At 50.5% G+C, this 25223-nt stretch overlaps 1 protein-coding gene across 1 annotated transcript; it reads right to left on the reverse strand.

Moving 5' to 3' along the window:
* Positions 1-1420: 1420 nt before the first annotated feature.
* Positions 1421-15052, reverse strand: Xylt2 (xylosyltransferase 2). Its single transcript, XM_051203717.1, has 11 exons — positions 14830-15052; positions 8206-8698; positions 7805-7977; positions 7337-7539; positions 6847-6927; positions 6436-6652; positions 6184-6360; positions 5700-5956; positions 5235-5430; positions 4324-4657; positions 1421-2518 (listed from the first exon to the last, which is right to left on the reverse strand). The coding sequence occupies exons 1-11, from the start codon at positions 14962-14964 to the stop codon at positions 2196-2198; spliced, it is 2589 nt and encodes an 862-aa protein (XP_051059674.1). The 5' UTR covers positions 14965-15052; the 3' UTR covers positions 1421-2195.
* Positions 15053-25223: the final 10171 nt, after the last annotated feature.

Raw genomic sequence — 25223 nt, forward strand, 5'->3', positions numbered from 1 at the left:
TATGAAATGAGTGCCAGGAAAGCCAGGGCTACACAGAAAAACTCTCAAAAAACCAAAATAATAAGTAATAAACAAAAAACCGCCCTTGTCATCTGGAGAGCTAGAATGCAGTGTCAAATATTCATTAAAGTGGGAGTCGGAGAAAGCAACATCTTCTCTGGACCAAAACACCGTTCTCTGTGTGCTCCTGCCCCTAGCACACCCTGAGAATTGCAGAGTGCAGTGACAGTGGCTCTGGGACCTCCTCAGCCCCCCCAAAGAGTGCTGTACCATCCGCTTTGACTCATTTCTCACCTCAGTTTTCTGACTTGCTACCTGAAGATGGGAAGTACCAGCCTCCAAAACTGCAAATGGCCCACCCTGGTACTATTTATAGATGGTCAGTCAGGAGCACCTTCTCTTGGAAAATGCTCCAGCCTGGGCAGCAATCAGCCACTTACTCCCCGAGCTAAGGCAAGCTGAGCTTTGCCCAGTGTGGCAACTAAAGAAGTTATCCAAGAGGTCCAGAAACCTTCATTCAGACTCCCACATTATGTAAGGCATGAAGGACCGATACTAAGCCCTTAGTGACATCAGGAGGAGAATGGGGGGAGGGGGGAATGGCAGAGAGCTTGAGTAACTTGAACATCATTCACACAGGTCCTAGGTTCAATCCCTGCCCCTGGCAGTAAAGGAACAAGCTACAGCACTAACCAACAGGGCATGACCACAACCACCTCTATTACTGAGTAAGCTACAAAGGCGGGGCTTGAGTAGGTAGCAAGAAAGGTGAAACTTTGGGGGATGGCCCTCAGTGATGCTGAAGGCTCCTAAGCCTGTGCTTATGCAGTCTGACCCAGTGGTCAGGTAGAGTGCCTGGTGGGGCATTTTAGAACTAAATGCCACTAATGCTGGCCTGCTGGGTAGCAATGAGGAATCTGAGTCTTCCCGAGCCCATTTTCCTGCAGAAAGAAGGCTGCACTGGAGAGCTGCCTGAATTCTGGGTGGATTTTCAACTGTTCCTGCCAGCTAAGACTTCTAGAAAGCCCAGGTATCAGCCACAGCTCCCTCATACACAGAAGAATATGTGGACCATCGGTGTGCTGGCTAGTTTGTCAACTTGACACATGCTAGGATCATCGGGAAGAAGGCACTACTTCTGAGAAAATGCTTCCAGTAATGAATGTTGTCAGGGCTCCACCATGGTGGGTAGTACCAGCCCTGGGCAAGTGGTCCTGGGAGGTATAAGGTAGCTGACCATGAGACTAGGGGCAAACCAGTAAGCACCCTTTTCCCTGTGGCTTGTGTTTATGGCTACCTCCAAGTTTCTGCCCTGGCTTCCCTTTATGGTGAACTATAAGCTGCAACTTGAAGTAAACCCTCCCCTCCCCATGCTTCTAGTCATGATCTGTATCATAGAAGCAGAAAGCAAACAAGACCATTCAGCTTGGAGAGATAGAGATATATTTCCTCTATTGCATATTTCAGACTTCACACTGAGCTTCAGGCACAACGCGACTCCCAACTCTGAACGCCCTGGCAGTTTTCCTATACTGCCAGTGGAACACCTCCGTCCAGGGTACACCTGGGGAACTGCATGGATCTCAGTAGGCTCTGACACCCGGAATTTATGAGGGTAGGGTGTGCTGGAAAGCCTAAGAGCCAGCCCCACCCCTGCTCTAGGGTCCCCTGACTACCAGAGGAGTGGCTGTCCCACTAAAGCCCAGCTCCACAGTGGCCCCCAAATCACCTGTTCTCCCAGCCAGCCTCGGAGCTGCCTCTCACGAGCCTCAGCTATGAGCACCATCCCTGGGGATGGAGGCTCTGGAGGGCGAGGCAGACAAAACCTCTCCAGAGCAAGAGCAGAAGGGCTTGGTGGTGCTCCCCATGGCCACGGCCCACTTCTTGGGTCTGCTCGGAGCCCTATTGCACATCTTCCTCTCCCTGCCACTTGTTTTACGTTGTTTTAAAAAAGTACAAACTAGAGAGGGACAGAGGAAGTGCCCCTCATGGTTCCGGTGGACCTCTGATCTCTTGCAGAGCCATTAGCAGTAGTGAGCACTACACCCACCATTCCTGCCTTCGGTGCAGGTTCCTGATGGCTCAAACAGGCACACTGCCTGGGCCTCTGGCTCTTGTCTGTAGGAGAGATGTCCCTCCATTGTCTGTAAGGTGCAATCTCCCGGCTCCTCCGGGTTGTGCTGGCTGGGGCCCTGCTACCTGAGTCGCCCATCAGCTTTGACAGGTCCCAGCTCTGATTTAGGGTCAGGAGACAGAGAGCTCCAGCTGGTCAGTCTACAGAGCTCCAGGGAGGGACAAGCAGAAGGGCCTGTGGCACACAGTCCTGCCACAGACCAGAAACTGCTCAGCTCCCCGTCTGTCCAGGCCTCAAGTGCAGGGCCAGTGAGCTCTGTGTGCCTCCGGGCAGCCTCCTCCATGGTTTCTGGCTGAGGCAGATTCAGAATGCCACTTAGGCCCTGGAAACTCTGTTCCATGTATTCATTGTGAGGTGGTCCTGCGTGCAGCCAGCTGGCATCATCTGGGAGTACAGAAAAAACAGTTAGCCATGCCCCTCAGTGCACAGAGGTCAGACCATAGGAGTCAGGAATGAACACAGCAGTTCCCATCTAAACTTACCATGGGATCCCATCTTACAGAGTGGACTCGGGTTAAGCTAAGGAACTTTCTGTGCCTTATCATCAGTTGTGCCAGGCGGTAGTGGCTCATGCCTTTATTCCCAGCACTCCAGAGGCAGAGGCAGGGGGATCTCTCTGAGTTCAAGGCCAGCCTCATCTATAGAGTTAGTTCCAGGACAGCCAAGGCGGTTACATAGTGAAAAGGTTATCAGTTGCATAGAATCCAAGTGGTAGCTGAGCCTAGTGGCTCATAATACTCTAAAAACTAAGAGAGAGAGGCAGGAGGATTGCAAGAGTTTGAAGCCAGAACAGGCTATACAATGAGTTCCAGGTAGCCTGGGCTCCACTATAAGAGTGTCTCTGTAAATAAATAAGCAAAATTAAAAAGTGATAATTTCTAAATTCCCAACTTTAGGATTTTTTTTTTTTTAAAGCTGAGGTCAGAACCTTACTGAACCTTACTGAGCTAAATCCCCAACCCCCTGACTTTAGACCCATGTTGAATAAGGCACTTTAGGAGATAAGGTAGCACTCTGGTTCATGTCATCCACAGCCCTTCCTGACTACCATAGTAGCTCCCAGAGCCCTTGGCAGTCTGTTCTTTATAGAAGCTTGCCTTGACAGCTTCATTCCACAACCTGCTGTACCGTCTTCGCCTCCACTCTGACCTCTCATGTAGACAGGCGCCAGCTTTGTCCTTTGAGGTCTAGTCCCAGGCCTGCCTGCAGAGCTGACTGCTCAGCCTGCTGTCTCCTTCATCCAATGGGGAAGTGGCTTGCCTGCCCTGTATCTGCCCCAGGCCCTCATCCTTATCTCTTTGGGTTACTCTTGCTCTTCCTCGCCATCTTGTGATAGGGTGTACTATTCAGGGGACACCACTCATCACTACTCTCAGCCAGCACTCATTCCCACACCGTCAGAGGTAACCCCCTGCAGGAGGGTGCTCAGCTTCCAACTGTCTGTTCATGGCCCGAACCTTAGCCTCTGTCAAATCACCAGAGGGCTGAGTGAACCTGACTGTCCCAAGCTACGTGGGACCTGAGGGTCTCAAGGCCCTAATCCAAATCTGCTGCACTGACAGCGTTATGTATGGAGGAGCATCGGAGGCAGGACAGGATGAGGGACAAGATCCTTAGAATACAGCACCCAGGGCCCTGGTGAGACCCGAGGCATTTTCTGGGCACTGTGAAGGATGGCCCCACACACATTCCTCTTTTTTTGTTGTTTTTGTTTTTCAAGTCAGGGTTTCTCTGTGTAGCCCTGGCTGTCCTGGAACTCGCTCTGTAGACCAGGCTGGCCTTGAACTCACAGAGATCCACCTGACTCTACCTCCCTAGTGCGGAGATTAAAGGCGAGCGCTGTCACCACCATCTGGCCCCACATTCTTGTAGTAATTTTCCTTTTTCGCTAAATATAGCTTGAGTGATTTTTGTCGCGGTCACCCAGGGGTCTCCCATGACTGTGCCATCCTTACTTGACAAATGAAAAGGCCGAGTATTTCCCAAAGCTCAGGGCCCAGTTATACGGGCACAGCCACATTTCCAAGCAGTCTGCTTGATTCTCAGGCTGCCCTCTCTCTACTACCACAGTCCAAGGATGGAAGACCACAGCTCTGCATTCTCCCCTTACCACTCAGCCACGAGGCCAGCACCCTGGAAAATCCTGTTCTATCTGGGATCTGGGCATCATTTGGGCACTACGTCCTTACCTTTCCTGAGAGGTAGTTTGCGGTTGAAGGTCAAGGGCAGCACGAGGAAGCGAGTCTCGCCCAGGGGTTCCCAGAACTGAAGCAATCGAACAGTCCAGGCTCCTGGCCGCAGCGGCCGGCTCAGTGGGGGCTTGTACTGCGTGACTTCAGTGTCCGCATCTACCGTGATGTCATATGATGTGGCCACAACATAGGTTGGGTCAATCCAGACCACAGTGGCTGTGAGGTTGGGGCCCCGGGCCCAGCGCTGCATGGCTACAGGCTCATCTAGTGGTCCCAGCAGGCCCCCAAAGTTCCGAAAGATTCGTTCTTTGGGGTCCCACTCAGTGCCAACCTGTAGGGAGGGAGGCAGCTGGGCAGAAGCCTAGGAGAAGTTCTTCTATCTGCTCTCATACCGCCTCTCATGGTGTAACCCCAGGTCAGTCACTACCTCTTTCAGACCTCGGTTTCCCTATCTTCAAATTGAAGGGCCGAGTCTAGAACTGAAACACCTCTCCCAGCTCTGAGGTTTATTCCAGGCTGCCATCTAAATAGTTCTGCAATGGTGGGGCCCATAAAAATAGACCACCCCCCACGAAGCCAGAACCTCTAGGAAAGGACACCCAAGGTTCATCTGGACTGTCCAAGCCCCAGGGATCTTTGCACTTTAGAAGATTAGACTGACAGTTCCGTCCCTACTCCCTGTGTCATCTGAGAGGACCCTTTAGTATAAAGTATGCCTGTGAGGGTGGCAATGGGTATATCTGTGTGCAGCAACCAAGGTTGCCCTTATTGGCAAAGCAGAGCCCAGAGAGCCTAGCCCATAAAGGTCTGACGGAGTCCTTACCCCTCCCTTGGTGTCTGTCCCTCTCTTCCCACTCCCTGCGTCTTGCTGGGGGTCAGGAGAAAGCAAGGGGGAGGACCTGTCCCACCTCCAGACTCTGGAGCCGGCTGGCCTGGTCACCGCGGCCCAACAGTTTCAGCGACCCCTGGGGCATCAGCCACATCTCAAGCGTCTCTGCTGGCCCCTGGTCTGAGGCCTGCACCGCCTGCGTCACCAGGTAGCCCTGGAAATGGTCGTCATAGAAATACAGGTGCACGCTGGACGGCAACCCCCTGGGCTCAAACCTAGGAAAGTTGCAGCATGGAGAAAGGGAGATGCCATGAGCACACTTGACACCACCTGGAGCCCCAGGGAGGGGCACTGGGGAGCCCCAGCCCCAGGCATGTTTTTGGCCCCAAATCTTCTCACACCCCACATGGTCTGGCTCTTCTTTACCCTGCCCAGACTCACTCTGGTCAGGGGCTGTCTCTGGTTTGTGTCCCCCCCCCCCCCCCCGTTTAAGGCACCATATTCTAAGAGCCTGTTATATGTCAGAAGAAGGGGGGGGTCGTACCTGCAGAGTGCAGTGGCCAGTGGGGGTACAGCAGCATGACGCAGGCTGAGACGGGCAAAGGCCGTGTAAGCGGTGAGTAGGACATCACTGAGTCCGCTAGGGCCATCAGCCACGTCATAGGTGTTCTCCCAGTAGGCTTTGAGGGCTGGCGTGCTGGGTGGGTAGCTGCCGTACAGGTGGAAGTCCAAAATTTCCAGGACTTCCTGATTCACAGTTGACTCAAATTTCCGGGCAAAGAAGGTGGGTCTGGAGACTTGCTGGGGTGGAAGAGACAAAGAGGTTGAAGGGCTCTGCAGGCCCCAGAACGCAGCAGGGGCTGCCCTTCTCAGCACTTTCTAGTCTCTTTGACTTTTCTACCTGCTGCTGCTGCTGCCAAGACCTAAGGAACTAGCTGCTCCAGGTGGACACCCACCCTGCCTTTCTGACCCAGAGAGCTTGTGGGGAAAAGCTGGGGTGCAGGCTTCTTGGGGCCCAGGGAGAGCACCTGAAGCCGCAGGAAGTCCTGTGGCTTGAAGTCGTTGGGGGAGCAGCCACACCAGTCCACGATGTGCTTGTACTGGCACTTGCAGCCCAGCTTACGGTTCCAGTTGGTGACCCGCAAGTTGTTGTCCACAAGGCTCTCACAGGCCGGGCTATTCTCCAGCACTGTGTGGAAGAAGGACTGCAAATGACAAGAAAGAGCGAAGGGTGAACCACGGGCCATTCAACCAGGGCCCTCCCTGGCCTGCTCACCCACCTCGGCTGGAAGCAATGTGTATGTATAGAACTGGCGAAGCTGGGCCACCAGGGGGTCGTCTGTATACACCACATATTCCACAAAGCTGCGGGTCAGCACGAACCAGTCAGAACCACCATCCACCACGATGCCTGCCGGGATCTGCCGTTCACCCAGGCGCCACATGTGGGAGTCACACTCGTGGAAAAGCCGGTCCAGGCCTTGCTTCTTGATGAACCTGAGGGAGGCAGAAAGGCCATGACTGAAGGTCCCACAGAAAGGAGCCCAAGCCTTCTTTCTACCTGGCAACCGGCATGCCTTCTCCTGGGATTGGTTTAGGGGCTTTACAACCCAGGGCTGAGCCATCGGGTGCCCTTGTGTGGGGGACACTGTGGAAGAAGACATCAGGACCTCCTTCCCCACCTGTCTCACCTGGAATTGTCTCGCCCATGTGACTTGAGGAAATTCTTGTCACGGTTCTTAGATAAGAATGCCACCAGCTCCTCATTTGTCCTGGTAAGGGGAAAGATTTGTGAAGCAGGGGCTCAGTCCCTGGCCCAGGACAGATGCCCTCTAGCACGGATGACCGTCACCTCTTGGACTCTCCCTTCTTACAGATGCTGTTATACCATGTGCCTGCCCCTTGTCTGATGTTCTGGGGTGACGGCACCTGACGGATCCAAAGAAGATCCCTCCCCCACCTCTGCTTTCTAACCCAGCACTCCAGGTCCAAACCTCTGGCTGTTCTTCCCCATTTCTTATTATTCCCAATCATCAGACCGCCTTTTGCTACCTCTCACACCCCAATCTTGCCTGGGGCCAAGAGACCGTGTCTGGGCTGTAGCGACTTCAGATGGCAGACAAAATGAACCCTCCAGCCCTGCCATCATAGATGGAACTTCATTCCCACCCGTCCTCACACCTGGTTGGATAGTCAGTGGCACTCAGATTGATGAAGAAGTCCCAGGCCCAGCCAGGAATTTCCAGCAGGTCCTTCATGCTCCGCAAGTACATCCTCAGAAGGCTGGCCCCGCCCCAGATGGTGACCATGCGCCAAGGTGTCACCCGCACATTATCATAGTGCCGGGCCAGCTCCACCACCTCCCGGTACAGGTAGTTGGAACGCTGAGGGAGAAAGGATGCTCAGTAGATAGAGATGGGTGCCAAGGTTGTAGCCCCCACCCAACTGGGAACAGAACACAAGAGACACAGAAAGGACAGGACAAGTGGCAGGATTCCAGGCCATGCCATCTTATGCTTGACCAGTCTGGACCTCATCTTGCTGTCCTCTAGGTATCGAAGCCAGCCTTTCTCTAGGCTACCTGTCTACAACCTTCAGAGTCTCTTTTCTGTCCAACCTGATCCTCTGGGTCTTCCCAGCCCACAGTACCTTGTCCACATGGATGTAAAAAAAGTGCTGCTCATGGTAGACAGCCTTGAGAAGACGCTTCAGCTGGCGGATAGCACGGCCGTGGACCACCAGCATGTAGGCAATGCGTACTGGAGGACCAACAGGCTGCTGGGCCCGAATCTCTTCCCATTGGATGCCAGGGCTCATCTTGCCTGAGTGGAATACACAGGGACATTAGTGAAATGGGGAAAAGGCCACCTGCCTGCCTCCCAATAGAAGAAGCCTAGACTCAGAAACTTGGTCCCAGCTCCCCGTCTGCCAGGGGGTAATATCTAACACGACTTTAGACAAGAGAGCCACCTGGGAAATGAGCGGGAAGATCTGGGCCACATCACTTCCTGTCCATTTCTGGGAAGGATCAGAGTACCCCAGTCCCTCACCAGCCAGCTGGCAGTGCCGTGGCACAGCCTTGGGCATGAGGCTCCCGGCTTGGTGCAGGCACACTACGTTGGCGATCTCCTGTTGGCATTGCTTGGTGCTGGCCCGGGCCAATGCTGACAGTGCATCCTTGCCCACAATCTCGCACTTTGGAGTGAAGTTGTTGTCCGTGGGCTGGGGGGCACCTTCCACGCTCCCTGTGTCTCCATGTGGTGGGAAGCCAGCAGCGCCCATCGGTGCCTCCCCAGCTGCTGCTCCACTCAGGTTCTGGCGACCTGGTGCCTCGGGAGGTGGGGCAGGTGGGGCCCGTCGGCTGGCTCTTTGGCGGCTGGTTACTGCTCGCACCACCTTGGCCACAGGCACACCTGGGCTCTCAGCACGGCCCCGCCAGCGCCCATGCCTTTTACCAGCACTGCCCCTACGGCCTGCAGAGCTGTCTGTGTCCTTAGAGCCCTCGCCAGGATCTAGTGGCCGTGGCTTCCTCTGCCTTCCTTTCTGTAAAACACGTACAGATCACAGATATGTCACCCACCTCTTCCCCTGCCTCAGGTTCCAGCTTGGCCAAGGTTATCTTGAATTCCAGAAGCTCCTCACTACCATTTACCTAGAAACGTCCTGCTCACTCAATAACTGCACAAACAGTGACACTCCAGGGCCAGCTGGCTGGCGGCTTCTGTGGTCTCACCTCATGCCGTCACACCTCACATGCCCCTGCAGATCGCACATCACACGGCACTGTACTTTGCCTGCTCTGGGTTCATGCCATTTTCCCTCGCAGCGTATTTTAAAATGCATGCCCATGTCTTCTCCAAGAGAAGAGTGTACAGACCCTGCAGGGGGCCTAGGAGTGGCCCCCCTCCCCCCCCCCACACACTGCTAAGACCCATGCTTCCTACCAGGGGCTGGCTGGGAAGACAGCATTAACCTCCACCTGCATCCAAAGCATTGACTGCACTAACGCTCTTCATGTGGGAAGACTGAGGCTACAACAGGGGAGTAGCTCAGGAGGGAGGAGTAGTCATGAAGCCTGAGACCCTGATATTGGATGGGTCTCACAGGAAGCTGAGGGGAGGTGCTCTGCTGAAGGTACCTGATGAGTAATAGGGGGGATCTGGCAGGGGGGAGGATTCAGGCACAAAGCAAGTCTTGTCAAACAACCCGGAAGAGGGACAGGAAGCTCCAGAGCCCCCAGATGTGGCTCTGAGATGTGGTCAGCTCAATGCGCTCTCCTGAATCAGGACTGCCTGTGGCCAGCGAGCTCTTGCCACCACGGCAATCAATCCCTGATCCAGCTAGCTGTAGGTCCCCAGCTGGGGGCTGCCAACCTCTGCACTTGTGACAGGATCTCTCAAGGGTACTCAGAAGCCATCCACGCTGCCTCTACCCCAAATGGCCTGGTTCAGCTTCCCTTCCTTGCTTAGTCCACCTACCCTTTAAGATCAGCTGAGTCCCCCAGTGGACAGCCATTTCATTTGCCCCAGAGTGGGGCCACGCTGAGCTCTGAGACCCTGGATGTCCCTCCAGCAGACAGTGAAGTGACCGTCTCCCCAGGGTCTGAGAGAACAGCTGACACATGAAGGACATTTGGCTAATGGCTGTGAGTGGGAAGGGACAGAGGCAAGGGGTGTCTGTGAGTGCTCTGGCCTGCTCCGCCACCTCACCATCAGCCACCGAACTTCTCTGAGCATGGCCCCTCAGCTGTGAGAGTGCAGCTCAAGTGAGGCATCAACTGTGAGACGGTGGCCACAGAGACCATCTCTTGGCTGTCCCTTTCCTCCCGCCATCCTCTCTTAGTCCCACCTCTCCTCTAGCGCTCTGTACTCTTCTTCCTGCTGAGCCCTACAGACACATGCCTTGCTCGAGCATCTCTCTGTAATCACCCTTCCTGCATGGCTTACAGGAGGCACCCGGGTCCTTCCCATCCGCTGCCCCTCATCAGGCTCCCCAGGCAGACCCTTAGACTCCAGCCTTTGCTTCCTGGTGAGCTCATTCAGTCCCTCCCTTTCTACATACCATCCTGATACCATCCATATCCCAGATTTACCTCTTTAGACTGGAAAGCTCCCTGAACAAGCAGTCCCCTTGTCATCTCCCTTGGCAACTTAAAGACCTCAGAGCCCCAATCCAAGCGCCTACTATTCTTCCCTCCCCCACCACTCCCTCAGTCTTTACATCTCGATAAGTGACAACCTTTTGTGGCTCAAACCAAATGTGCTGGGAGTCTGATTCCCCCCCTTTGGAGGGGAGAGGCAGCACTGAGGACGAGGTAAAGTCCCTCATGATGCTAAACAAATGCTCTACCATTAAGCTACAGCCCCTAGCCCTGACCTCAACTTTGACCTTCTCTTCCTCTTATGTCCCACATCCAGTCCATCATAAATGCATGAGAACACACACAGAATCTCACGGTCTCCCACTGCCCTCAGCCTGGTCCCCTGATGCCCTGGCTCATGTACTTGTCCCTTCCTGTCTCTCTTCATCACCAGTGTTCCTTTCAGAACTTTTTAACACATATTTATTTGTTATTTTTATGTATTGGGGTGTTTTGCCTGCATGTGTGTCTGTGTACCACATGTGTGCAATGCACAGTGGAGGCCAGAAGAGGGCATTGGAGCCCTTGGAACTGGAAATACAACCGGTTGTGAGCTGCCAGCCAGGTGCTCTTGACTGCTGAGCCCTCTCTCCAGCCCCTCCTTTTAGAACTTACATCCCCAAGATTAGACCTAGCCAGTGGCCTCCCCTCTCAGGTGCCAATAGCTAGCCCTCCCTCCAGCCACCCTTGCCCCCCTGCTGTGGACCCCTTTGACTCATTCTCACCCTGCCCCCACGGCCTATGTAGACTGAAGGCACAGGCCTTCAGTCTAGGTGCCCTCCGTAGACACCCCACAGCTGATCCCTTGCCTCTTCAATTCATTGCTCAGATAGTGTTTCTCAGACAAGGCCTGCCTGGACTGAAAACTGTAGCCTCCCTCATCCCGTTTCACATTTCCCACAGAAATATGATGGTCTTGGGCCAACAAGATGGCTCGCAGGTAAAGGCATCTACTACCAAGTCTGACAACCTGAGTTTCATCACTGGGACTCACATGGTGGACGGAAGAAATGACTCCCAGATTACCCTTTGACCTCTATAGGCATGCCAAGGCACATGTGCACCCAACCACATCCACATACATAATACATACAATAATGCATTTTCTTAAGAAACATTGCTGATCTCTTCCTCCATCCTAACATGAATTTATTTCATGCCCTTCTATTTTTTTTTTTTCAAGTGGCTGTAAACACTGCTAGGGGGAGTTTAGCTTGTTTGTTCACTGGCATATTCAGAGTCCAGAAGAAGAGTGTGTCACAATCATAAATACTCAGTTAAGTAATGTTCACATGAATGACTGTAAAGGTCTTGGTGTGGGTATAGTTCACAAAGGTTGCTATCCTTTTCGTTGTTACTTGGAACCAAGATGCAAATAGTCAACGTGAGGCCAAGGCTCAGGCTGTCAGACATGGTGAACTCAGGGTGGAGTTCAATGTTAGGTTCCCCTGCCCATTTCCATAGGAACATAGAGGAATCTGGGAGCCACCTCAGGGAATAGTCCTATCCCTACTCCACAGTACCCAGGCTCCATCCAGCACCTAGATGGCTCTCTGATGTCTTCAGAGGTACCCAATAAGTGTAGGGGTGTCCATCCTTATCTGAGACACTGGGGTGGTCAGGAGACCCTGTTCCATGCTCATGTTGGGGAGGGCACCCTGGGCTGGCCAGGGCAGAGAGCAGTCAGTGGCTCTAACCCAGCTATACAGCAAGCACCCGGAAAACATTCCCAAGACTAGGTGAGTAGTGATGGCAAAGAGGTATGAGTTCAGGGGTCAAAGCTTGTATCAGGGCATCAGCTGGTCAGGAGGGTAGGGAAGAGGGCACAGAGCCAGGCTGGCTGTGGTGAGGACCGGATGTGGGAGGAAACAGGCATTGGTACCCCGCACTGCAGCAGGGAGCTGGTTGACCCTGAGAAGGACAATCCCAGAGGAGGCCAGGGACCAGAAGGCAGCAAAGAGGAGACAGAAAGGCCCTGCTGGGTAGCCAGCTCCTACTCCTGACTCTTCTCCTGAAGGTCCCAGAGCCTTAGGCTCTGTCTCTTAACAGGCAGCTGTCAATAGCCTCTGAGATTCAGGGTGGTCCTCTGGCTGGATGCATCTGGCCTCAGAGGCCCCCTCCTCCCTGGCAAAGAGGTCATAAAGAAAGCGAACACAAATGCTCACCGCCCCCACATCCCCACCTCGACTGCATTTAAGGCAAGTGGAGAAAGGGTGTTTGTGAAAGCTCTGAATAGCTTCCAGTGGCTCTTCAGGGTTAGCGATCATCCCAGGTGCTCACTCTCACCCTCCACAGGCAGCAGAGTGCTTTCCTTAAATGCACATGGGCTCCTGCTGTGGAGCTTTCCCACTGCACTTACAATAAAACCCACTCAAGTCCCTTACTGTGGTCTCTTTGGCCACACAGGGTGGAACCATCTTTGGGAAAGTGCCCCACCCTCTATGCATTTCCCAAGGATCCCCAGCTCAGCCCACTCTCCGGAGACCCTTCTGTTCAAACTCTCCTGCCCACCTCTTCTTGGAGGAAGCCTTTCCCAGCCTCCAGATCTGATCCAGCCCCCTTGTTTTTCTAGCTTCCCTGCTCTGTCTGGCTCTCCCTGTAGACTGTCTGCCCTGTAGGCCAGGACCTCATCTATTCTTTATTTCTGGATTCCCAGTGTGAGCACAGTGCCTGATGGGAGAGAAGTTTAGTACGCGCTGACTGAATGAACGAATGAGTATGTCCCAGGGTGCAATGTTGAGACCATGTGTTATGTCCCGACAGCTTAGCAGGTGCCGAGAATTCCTGCAAGCATTCACAGGGACTGTTTTACTTCATAGTTTTCATCACCCAACAGGATTGGTGCTACTATTACCCCAGAAAGACGTGGCTGGAGGGGGTCTGCCTGAAAGAGCCAGGACAAGGCTGTGAGGAGAGTGGTCTCTCTTGCATGCTAACCTTCTCAAGCACTACACTATGCTTCTCTACAACAGTCTGGTGAGGTGGCTGCCAGGGATCTCTGGGGAACTTTCTCCCCTGTGGTCTAGGATTCCTTTCTCAGCTTCTGCCAGGCGTGTGTGTGGTGGGGGAGACCCCAGATTCTCTCGCCTCTCTCCAGTTCTCCATCCCCACTAACAGGCAGAGCAGCAGGGGCTCAAGCCCCCTCCTTGACTCAGACCAGCAGCTACTGAGCCAGCTACTTCCTAGAAGACTCAGATGCCCTGACATGCCCTTCCCAGTCCTCACCAACCTCCCCTCACACAGACTGGGCTCCTCACCAGCCTCCGAAGCCCACTCCACCAAAGAGACTCTCTCCCCTCTGTGCACAGAGAACAAGCTAACAACTCCCTATACAAGTCACAGAGCCAGCTTCCCCATGACTGTCCTAAGTCTCTCTGTTCCTGCTCCCCTCACCACCCCAGCGTCTTGATTCTCCCTAAAACTGGAGGGGCAGCTCTCCTCCCAGGCCCCACACAGGTCTCTGGGACTGACCAGGTGCAGGAGGGGAAGGCTTTTAGGCTCTGTGCCTTCACCTTGCCAGGTAAAGGCCAAAGGATGTGACAACAGAGCCTCTCTCCCAGAGCCCTGGGGACACAGGGACGAGAAGTTCAGAAGGAAGAACCCCTGACTCTGGCCACAGCTTAGGTTTGATTTGGTAAATCCTCTCCACCTTTCCAGAACGGACCTAAACCCACCTGAAACACCACCACCCCTACCCTCCCACCCCCACAACCACACTACCAGGAGGGTGTGTCTGAGCCTGCAACTAAAAGCACCAATCAAGAGTAAGAAATTTCCTGGGGTGGGGTGGGGGTCTGCGGCTCTAACCTGCAGCTGCTGTTCCCATTACCCCAGAGCCAGAGATGGCTCCCTCCTGCTTTGAACTCCTGAGGCCAACTAAATAGCTCACCTTCCATTCCCATCCCCTCCTGAAGATTCACCCGGATTCTTCCCTGGCTGAGAAAGCCACGCCTTGAGGACACTTCAGTTTTTTCCCTTGGGGTCACTCCTGCTCACTCCATTCCCGGGTATACACTTTGTCACAGGCCACAATTCCACCCCCTGAGTTCCACTTCACTGCCACTCGCTGCTTCTCAGGCGCAGCTGAACACAGATGCCCGGGGTCCCTCGGCCCCCACTCCTCCGCCCACAGCGCGTACACCCCCGCCCCCTCCCAACTTCAGAAAGTTTGGCCTGAGGCTTCCCACCTTCGAGCAGGCTAGGGCCCAGCCGCTCCTCCCAGCCGCGATCCCCACGCCTGACCTTCATCGCTCCCCGGGACGGAGACCACCCCACCAAGACCCGTTCTTCCCTCCGCGGCCCCTAGTTCGCCAGCCTCCCCGGCCTCCGGGTCACGCACCACTCCCGCACGCAGCCCACCAGGCCGGCCTGGGAAGGGAGCTTTAGGGGACGGAGGTCCGGCCCCAGGAGGCTGCCTGTGCCCTACACGCACTCGGCCCATGCCCCACTTGCCTGGCCGGGGCCGCCCGCAGCCCCGCCAGGACCCCGCGCGCCCCCGCTCCCGGCCTGCCCGCCCGCACGGCTGTCGGAGCACCTCTCCGGGCTCGTCCTCCTCCAGGCCGCTGAAGCTCCACACCACCAGGCCCTGCAGCAGCAGGATGGCGAGCGCGGTGGCGATCGCCAGCTTGTAGCGCCGCACCAGCTTCTGCACCCGCGCGCTCGCCACCATCTTCCTGGCCCGGACGCGGGGCGCGCGTCCGGCCCTGCAAACCGGCCGCGGGCGTGCGCACGGGAGCGGGGCCGAGGGCCCCCATACACTCCGCCCACATAGGCGGACCGAGGGCGGGGCCCTCGGCTCCACCCTCTCGCGGGCTGGGAGTGGGGCAGTGGGCCGGCCTTCCGCTCTTGTCTTCTAGGAGGGGTCTGTGTGCTGTGAGTCCCTTCCACCTCTCCAAGCGTGTCGGCTTGTGGGATCACTTCCTCTTGATCGTAAAAGCATTGTTCTGAGGCCTGACAGCTCTGGTGTCTCAGGGCATGGTGTGTGTGTGTGCGTGTGTGTGTGTGTGTGTGTGTGTGTGTGTGTGCGTGTGTGTGTGTGTGTGTGTGTGTGTGTGTGTGTTGGGGGGAACTCAGTGGGTTCCCAACCCTAGGAAATGCTGGCACTCTCAGGTGTGTGAGTACCACCCACCCGACCTAAAACTTGAAGGTTGCCCCTAAGGGACAAAGCACGCAGCCTCTTGACTGGCTCTGAGGCTCTTCACCCTCATCCAAAGCATCCTCAGGCCTCTGATGGAGTTGTGATTCTCAGCTTCTAGCTTCTAGCCAGAATCTCTCAGATGATTAAAAAAAAACAGAGATGTAGTTCAACAAGTTCCGCTGCTGCTGCTGCTGCTGGTGGTGCTGGTGCTGCTGGTCTAGAACCACACTTGGAGACCCGTCAGACCTTGGCATATGCTGTTCTCTCTACTTGGCAGCCAGGACTTTCTTCCACACCCATCCCCATCAATGGCATCTTCGTTTGCACTTCCCCAGCACCGGGTGTTAAGCATCTGGTGCTGATTTTGCCGTGATCGTGCCTTTGAGGCCCTGGCCCCCAGCTTCAAAGTTCAGGAATTGTTAGGAGGGAGCTGAGAAAGCGCATCCAGTTGACCATTCTGGCATGTTCAAGAGCAGCATCTGATAAGGACTAATTACACCCGAGGCCTCGCCTGAACCCAGCAGACTGTGGCAGTGGCGGGTGGAAGGAAGGTAAAGCGGTACCCGCCAGAGCAAAGTGTCTAGAGACAACAAAACGCACGTAGGAAATGCTCCATGTTTTAATTCAACAAACAAGCAAGATGTTTGGCCTAGTTGTCTCGCTGTGCTGCTCAGCTGCTCTCCTGCTTTAAACGCCTAAGTAGTAGGAGTAAACTCGTCAAGTACTTATTATCTATGATAGCCTTTCATTCTCGACTCTTCCACCTTTGCCTCCTAAGGGGTTTTTTGTTTGTCTGTCTGGTGTTTGTTGTTGTTATTTTGTTTTGTTTTTTGAGATAGAGTCTCATGTATCCCAGGCTGGCCTTGAACTCAAAATATAGCTGAAATGACCCTGAACTTCTGATTCTGATGCCTCCATATCCAGAGTGCTAGGATTACAGGTCCAAGGTGTCATAAGGGATTTGTACAACCGTGGGACAGAATGGTGATAGGGCTGTAAGGAATATTTTCGGAAATTCAGAGTTCAATCCCCAGCACTCACCTAGAAAGCCTGGAGTGGTGTATTTGGTTGTAATCCCAGCAATGGGAAAGTAGACAGGTGGGTTGCTGGAGCTCCCCAGACTGGAGTTCATCTTAAAATCACAAAGTGGCAGCCCCCCGAGAAATAGACTAATGTTGACCTCTGGTCTTCATTCACGCCTGCACACACGACCCCACCTCCACACACACATTTGAAAAAGGCATAAATGAAATTATTAAAAACAAAACACAATCAACAGTGTTTAGGCGGAAGCTATGCCTCAGCCCTCCTTCCTCCCTCTAGAAAGCCTAAGCGGTGGCTCCTCCCCCTAAGATGCTCAAGACCACGCCTACAGGGTATTTAAGACCGGGTCTCCAGCCCTGCCACTTGAAGTCTCCTCCTTCCGTTTCCAGGAGTCACCTTCGAATGCTTTGTTTTGCTGTTTATTAAACCTGGTCTTATTAATTCGGCTGGATTTGGCTTATTGTGTCGACGGAGAAACCCACTACTGGAGATTTTCAAAATAGTTATCAAACAGGTCTGGGGAAAGAGATTATTTCAAAGTGGTGGGGGGGGAGTCCCAAAAATTTAGAGATAAAAGGCAGAATGGTTTGGGGATTGCCAGAGATGGGGGAGGGGGGACGCAGCTCAGTCATCTGATGGGCCTCGGTACACTTTCTTTAATCCTCTCCTAGTTTGGGCTTTGTTAAAAGTAGGAATTGTAAACTATGTTTCAGATGACACTTTGGCTACTTAGGAGAATAAGGCTTCAAGGATTTGGGAAAACATCAGTTGACATGCCAGCAATTGATATGTTAATTAAATATCGACCTGTGCGCTCATTAAATCAGATCCTAGAGACTGCTACCTGCCAATACTTTCCCCCCCACGAGGAAAACAACTTTCTTTCCCTTGATTATAGAAACAGTATAGAGTCACATGAGCATTCACTGTCAAAAGTGAAAATCACTCTCAACCTGCAAAGTAATTACCATTCACATTGCTGCTCCAGCCATCAGCTTTCTGCAAGCCTGCACACCTGGCTTCATTTTTGTTTTGTCTTTTCTGAGACAAGGTTTTATAAAGCCCAGGCTGGCCTCAAACTCTCTATGTAGCCCAGAATAATCTTGAACTTGTGATTCTCCTGCCTCCACCTCCCAAGTGTCAAAAATTACATATGTATTGTATCACAGACAGATTTCATTTTCACTTTTCAAAGGAGTCGTTATCTTTAATTGGGGGGTTAATTAAAGTTAGGTCATATTACAAACAATTTTCTGCATTTTGCTTTCTTTCCCTAACGTAAATATATAGTGATTCCCCTTAGTTGTGTAGAGTAGGTTAACTAATTCATCTTTTTTCTTTTCTTTATTCTTACAGTTCTGAGAATCTAATTCAGAGCCCTGCCAGGGCTCTTGCCAGGGAAAGACTGTACCACCAACTAGAGCTAGCCCTACTTCATGCTTTTTTAATGGTTGTGTAATAGTCTACCCCCCTGGGGCATTAACTAAGTTCCCAAGTCTTGTCTGTGCCACAAGCATGTTTCCAGGTCTGTCCATATGACTGATGCTTTTATTTGTATGGTGGTTTTCTGGGAATGAGATTACTAGAGAAAAGGGGGAAAATACTAAATATTTCTATTGAGTAGCTTGGGATATAGCTTAGTGGTTGAGTATTGCCTAGCACATTTAAGGCTCTGGGTTCAATCCCCTAGGACTGGAGAAAACAAAACAAAACAAAAAACCCCCACCACATCTATATTTTAAGGGGCTGGAGAGATAGCTTAGTAGTTGAGAGCACTTGTTAATCTTACAGAGGGGCAGGATTCAGTTTCCAGAACCTGCAGAATGGCTTAAAACCATTTGTAACTCTAGCTCCAGGAGATCTGATGCCCTCCTTGGGCACTGTACACATGTTTGTTTGCATACAAGCAAAACATTCATACACATAAAATAAAAATAAATTTATATTTATTTAGTTTTGAGACAGAGTTCTTTGTGTAACAGTTCTGGCTGTCCTGGAACTTGATCTGTAGATTAGGCTGGCCTTGAACTCACAGAGAACCTCCTGCCTCTGTCTCCCAAGTTAAAGGTATGTTCCCCCACCACCTAGCTAAAAAGTAAAACGTTTTAAAGAAAAAACCAAAGGACATTAAAAATACTTCTGTTGAACTATAGTTGTACATACAGAATTTTATACAGATCAAGAATGTACATCTTGATAAGTATTATAAAATGAACACACCCATGTAACAACTTTTAGGTTATAAAAGAGAACATTTTCAGCACTGTAGAGTTAGTTTCTCCCAAAACCAAAGAAGCCTGGAAAAATGTACATTTATATAAAACTCAAAACCAGACAGGCCTGGCTGATGATGAAATCAAGTTATTGTATCTCTTACTTTCCGGAAGGGAGAAAGCAGATGAAAGTGAGTGATTTGTGACAATGTATACATATGTTATACATATGTGTCTTAGTCAGTGTTCCATTGCAGTGAAGGGACACCATGACCAATGACCAATGCAAACCTGTCCTGGAACTCGCCCTGTAGACCAGGCTGGCCTTGAACTCATACAGAGATCCTCTTGCCTCTGCCTCCCGAGTGTTGGGATTAAAGGTGTGTGCCACCAACGCCCGGCAACCAATGCAATTCATTTAATTTGGGGTTCACAATTCCAGGGTGTAGTAGAGTCCATGACCATCACGGCGGGAAACAGACAGCTACGGTGTTTGAGCAGTAGCTTGAACTACAGGCAGCAGAAAGAAAGACAGAGAGAGAGAGAGAGAGAGAGAGAGAGAGAGAGAGAGAGAGAGAGAGAAAGACTGGGCTTGTCATGGGCTTCTGAAACCTCAAAGCCCATCCCCAGCTACACACCTCCTCCAACAAGGGCACACCTATTAACCCTTCCCAAACAGTTACACTAACTGGCAACCAAACATTCAAACATATGATCCTATGAGGACCATTCAAACCACCAAAGCGTGTGAGCTTTATCTATTTTGAACATTATCTAAATGGCATCAGGTATGTGATTGTTTGTATCTGGGGAATAGATGGGTACCTCTATATTGTATCCACAGTAACTTTACTAGGGAAAGAGAGATTTTAATATTTTGATACGTATTGCCAGATTGCTTGCTGAAATTGCAGAGCCATTCTTATTGAACAGTGTCTGAGAGTATTATTTTTCTGCCTCCCCTCCAGCAGCAGGGGTTACTCTGTTTTTAATTTTAGCTAGTCAGATAGGTGAGAAGTGACCTCATTGTTTTTTAATTTACAGTTCTCTTCCGGACACTTGTTAATTGGTTTTGCCCCTTTTAGAACTGGTTATTTGTGGATGTGGAATGACTTCATTCCTATTGTATTCTTTATCTTTTCATTCTTTATTTGTTTGTTTTTATGTGCATTGCTGTTTTGCCTATATATATGCATGTGTGTGTGTGTGTGTGTGTGTGTGTGTGTCAGATTGTGGAGTTAAAGTCAGTGTGAGCTGGGTGCTGGGAATTGAACCCAGGTCCTCTGGGTTCAGTACTCTTAACTACTGAGCCATCTTTCCAGCCCATATTCTTTTGAGAAAGGGTGTCATGTGTCCCAGGCTGACCTCAAACTCACTATATATATGGAGGATGACCTTGAACTTCTGATTTCCCTGTCTCTGTCTCCCAAGCGCTGGGATTAAAGGTGGGTATCACCATGCCTGATTTGATTCAGTACTGGGGAAGGGACCTGGGGTGTGTGCATGCTAAGCAAGTGTTCTACTCAATGAGCCACATCCCCAGCCCTTTTTTGTATAATTTTTTTTTAGATGACTTTTTTTTTTTTTAAAGATTTATTTATTGTGTTTACAATGCTCTGTTTACATGTCTGCTTCAACACCAGAAGAGGGCACCAGACCCAATTACAGATGGCTGTGAGCCACCATGTGGTTGCTGGGAATTGAACTCAGGACCTTTGGAAGAGTAACCAGGGCTCTTAACCTCTGAGCCATCTCTCCAGCCCCCTTTTTTGTATAATTTTTAAGAGTTTGTTCACTTAAAATTTATTTTCCCTTAGCTCAACCATTGCACTTGGATTTCCAAGTCCAATCCAGAGGCCAAAGGCAATATTCTTCTGGCTGCCCAGCTCTCTGCTCCTTGTAGTGTGCTAGGTAGTGGGGAAGGGGACCCACATATAATAACATATATGAAGATGCAGCATGGAAACCTGTTACTTTTATGTTCTAACTAATAATAATTATCATTATTGCTGGTGCTGGGGATTAAACTCAAGCCTCAAGCATGCTAAGCACATGGTCTGCCACAAAGCTGGTTTTTCACACTAGGTTACTTTTTCTAACAGGGTCTAAATATCACTCTCACTTACAATCTTGCTGCCTCAGAAACCCTTCTGGGTGTAGGGATTACAGGATGAGCTCCTGCCCCTTTCAATTGTAGTATAAGTTGTATTGGGTCTGAGTATTTTTTAAAGCATTTTTTTTTACATTTATTTATTTAGTGTGTGTATGAGAAGGTAGAGGACAACCTTCAGGAGTGGGTCCTTTCCTTTACCAGATGTGTTCCTTCCAGGACTTGAACTCAGGCCATCAGCCTGGTGTCCAGTGACTTTACCTGCTGAGTCATCCTAATAGCCCTGGTTTATGAGTATCTTAACTGGGTTCTTCCATCCATGTTTATAATGGAGCTATTCTAGAGGATGCAGATGGGTAACCAGTGAGACTTGTTTGTGTGACAGATTCTGGGGTATTGGAGTTTGAATTTCTAAAGATCCACTCTCCAGTCCCTCCCCTTCCCAGTCATCTCACATCCAATCAAAGACACCCATTATGTCACTTTCTGGCTTTTAATTACATTTGACTTTACCCCTCTGGTCTATGGCTTTCTTCATTCATTTTCCCCACTCTTAGGAAGAGGGACTTGAGACAGTCTTATTCCAGGTTGGCCTGGAACTCACTATGTGGCCCAAATTAGCCTTGAACTTACAGCAATCCTCCTGCCTCAAATTTGTTCTTGGATTACAAGCATGAACTGTTATGCCTGCCTACCTCACTTTTAAAGAAGTCTTTCTAAAAAGTTCTGGGGATTTATGCATGCTAGTTAAGTACTTCACCATTTAGCTGTACCCTCACCCTCTTGTTTTTCATCTTTAGGAGATGCAAGGATGTGTTATGCCAGCTTACAACACAGATCCAGGAATCGTCTTTGTTTCTTTTGTGGATTGTTACTCTGTTCTATTATCATTACTTTTTATTTTGTAGGGGTGTGTGCCCATGTGCCACAACACACAAGTCTGTTGTGTGTGTTGTGGGAGTTGGTTCTTTCCTCCCACCATATGAGTCTTTGGGATAGAACACAGGTCATCCATCAGGCCTGGTGGCAAGTTCCTTTACCCACTGAACCACCCCACCATCCCTTCTTATCCGTTTTTAAGACATGGGCTCCTATATCCCAGGCTAGCCTTAAACTCACTAAGTAACCAAAGATGACCTTGACCTCCAGGTCCTCCTGCCTCCACCTCCTGAGTGCTGGGGTCACAGATGTGTGCCACCATACCCAGTTCATGGGATGCTGGGGACTGAGCCTAGGATTTCCTCGTGCATGGTAGGCAAGCACTCAACCAACTGAGCTACATCCCCAGACCTTCTTGTTCTGGTGCTAAACCCAGGGCACCACACGTTCTAAGTGCTGTCCAGTTTCTGTCTCCGGGCTTTGCCCCCCCCCCTTGTTCTCTTTGAAATCATTCACTTATCAGTGTATATTGCTGTTCCTTAAATACATGGAAACCTTGCCACCTAGTCCAGGCACCGTGTGGAGATCTAATCTTTCCATCGTTTCTGTTTCCCTGTACTGGATATTGTCTGTTCCGAATTGTGTGCTTCTCTCTTGGGTTAACATTGTAATCAATGAATGCTTTTCTGTAGAGGATCCAAGCACTCCACTGCAGCTCTGGTCTGTGTTCTGCGGTGATTTTGTTTGTACTGTTCTGAAAAATGAAAGCATGCAGTTCTTCCATTCTGACATTCAGCCAGCCAAGAACCTACAAGAGTATTTTAGCCTCCTTTGTGGCCCTCTGGGTCTCCCTCTGTCTTTCTCTGTGCACACATGCATTAGTGGGCATGTGTGTGGGTGGGTGTTTGTACCCTTCCCTCCCTCCATCCCTCTTCACCCCTTTGTTGAATTATCTAGCCAGGTATAGTGATTGGCTCATACTTGTAATGCCAGCACATAGAAGCTGAGACAGGGGGATTGCCTTGAATTTAAGGCTAGTCTGAGCTATACAGTGAGTTTCAAGCCAGCCTGTACCACAGAGTGAGACCCTGTCTAAAAACAAACAAATAAATAAATGTGCCTTTGGTCGGTAGGTACTATTGACAAAGGGCTGTAAACAGAATAGTGGAGTGGAACATTCTGTGCCTGTAAACCATCTTACTGCCACATTGAGTCACTACAGGAAGCTGACCCATAATTAGAAGTTCCCCAGCTGGGCATTTCCATCAATAAGCAGCCTGCTAAGCCCATACAGCATGTCCATTACTGAGACTGGCAGAGTCAGTCTCATGGCTTAGATGTTTCAAAGTCTAGCTTCCTCCAGCTAGTATGTTTCCATTGTGAAAAATAGAAACTTTGTCTCAAAATGACTTAAATATTAATGAGAGGAAGGTTGGGGACTCATACTCCGACACACCCTCAGTATCAGCTATTTTTCCTGTTGCTTGGATATAATACCTGACAAGAAGCAACTTCAGAGAGGAAGCGTTTCTTTCTACTTATAGTTTGAGGGGACAGAGTCTGTCTTGGTAGGGAGGGATGGGGGGAGGAGCCAAAGCAATTGGTCCCACCCATTACATTGAGTCAGAGAGGAGTCATGTTGATGCTCACTGTTCTCTCTCTCTCTCTCTCTCTCTCTCTCTCTCTCTCTCTCTCTCTCTCTCTCTCTCTGCCTCTCTCTCTCTCTCTCATTTACTTATTTATTTATATTTGAGAAAGGGTTTCTCTGTAGCTTTGGAGCCTGTCCTGGAACTCACTCTGTAGACCAGGCTGGCCTTGAACTCACAGAGGTCTGCCTGCCTCTGCCTCTGCCTCCAGAGTGCTGGAATTAAAGCCTGTGCCACCTCTACCTGCCTCTCTTTCTCTTTTTCTTTTATCCCCTGGGATGGTCTGGTCCCACCCACATTCAGGGTGGGTCTTTCTTGCTTTGTTAAACCTTTCTGGAAATGCCTTCATTGACACACATCTGTTTACCTGATGATTCTAAACAATGCCACCCTGACAAGGAAGGTTAATACTCTTGCTGCTGCTAACATGTAACAATGGGAGATAAGGTTTCTAAAGTATGAGTGCCAACAAAAAACAAAAGCAGAACAAATCACTGGATAAACACCTGGTAGACATAAAGAACTAGAAAGCAAAGTGGTGAATAGAGCCAAACCTTCTTGGCTGGTGGGAGCTAAAATGTCACCTAGGGAATAGGGTGAAGGGACAGATAATGCAGCCACTCTCTGTGGGGAAAGGCTAAGCATAGAACAAAAGGGGAAAAGCCTGCTATGAGTGGCCCCTAAGGGCTCTGTGTAAAATGTGTTTCTGGGTATTGGGAGCTGACACTTGAGAATGGGCATGGGCTAGGAGTGTAGGCGCGGGGCTGTGGGGTCCACAGGAGGAAGGAGAGCAGGGGGTTCCACCAGGGTCAGCTTAGTCCCCTGGGACTGAAAGCAGAGAGTGAGAAGAAGCCATAGCACATAGCCTACAACAGAGCTGGGGGACTGGATGTGGAGGAGAGGAGAGAAAGGTGAAGAGCCATAGTTAGTCTACTGCTTTCCTGGCTGGCTGCTCCCAGGGAACCCTATGCCACATTCTATGTGGATTCTTCATGTATATACTTCATAATTTCCACTCATAGCAGGACCCGAGAAGAGTTCTCCACCAGGCAACACACAGCCACCACACTCTCCTAAGAACTGGAGAGGGAACAGAAACCAAGGAACAAAACACCCGCCCAACAAAGATAAGACCAGATATCAACACCTAGAGTTATAATCATTCCAAACCCAGATGCCTGAGTCCCAGTGCAAAAACACAATACCAGAAGAATATGTATCCCCTAGAGCTCAGCAACCTCACCGCAAAAGGACCTGAGAAGTGCAACACACAAGACAAATACTGTAAAATAGCCTTCATGAATATGATAGAGGTCCTTAAAGAGAAAATCAACAAATCCTTTCAAGAAATCTATGAAAACACAGTGAGAAGAAAGGAATAAAACTGCTCAAGACCCAAAAGTGGAAATACAATTAATAAAGGAAACCCAAACTGAGGGAAATCTGGACATGAAGAGTTCAGGAACTCAAACAGGAACCTAATCCAATAATGGAAGGGAGGGTCTCAGCCACTGACAACATGATAGAAGAAATGGGTAACTCAGTAAAATAAAATGTTAAATTAAAAACATCCTAGCACAAAACATCTAAGAAACCAAGACACTATGAAAAGACCAAGAAGAGTAGGAATAGAGGAAGGAGAAGAAACCCAGGTCAAAATCATAGAAGAAAATTTTCCTAACCTAAAGAAAGAGATGCCTGTTAAGGTATAAGAAGCACACAGAACACGAATAGACTGGTCCAGAAAAGCAATTCCCAATGGAACAAAATAATCAAAACACACACACACACACACACACACACACACACACACAAAACAAAAACAAAAAACAAACAGAAGAATATGTAAAGCTGCAAGAGAAAAACAAAGCAAGTAACATATAAAGGCCTATTAGACAA

This window comes from Phodopus roborovskii, unplaced genomic scaffold (genome assembly GCF_943737965.1).
Source record: "Phodopus roborovskii unplaced genomic scaffold, PHOROB, whole genome shotgun sequence".
NCBI classification, from domain to species: Eukaryota; Metazoa; Chordata; class Mammalia; order Rodentia; family Cricetidae; genus Phodopus; species Phodopus roborovskii.

What these genes read in the sequence shown, in the direction of transcription:
- Xylt2 (XM_051203717.1), bottom strand. Translation starts at nt 14,964, where the DNA reads ATGGTGGCGAGCGCGCGGGTGCAGAAGCTGGTGCGGCGCTACAAGCTG. An exon ending in ACGGCACTGCCAGCTGGCTG is followed by an intron (nt 7,978 to 8,205) that starts GTGAGGGACTGG and finishes TATTCCACTCAG; the next exon opens with GCAAGATGAGCCCTGGCATC. An exon ending in GCCGGCTCCAGAGTCTGGAG is followed by an intron (nt 4,658 to 5,234) that starts GTGGGACAGGTC and finishes CCCTCCCTACAG; the next exon opens with GTTGGCACTGAGTGGGACCC.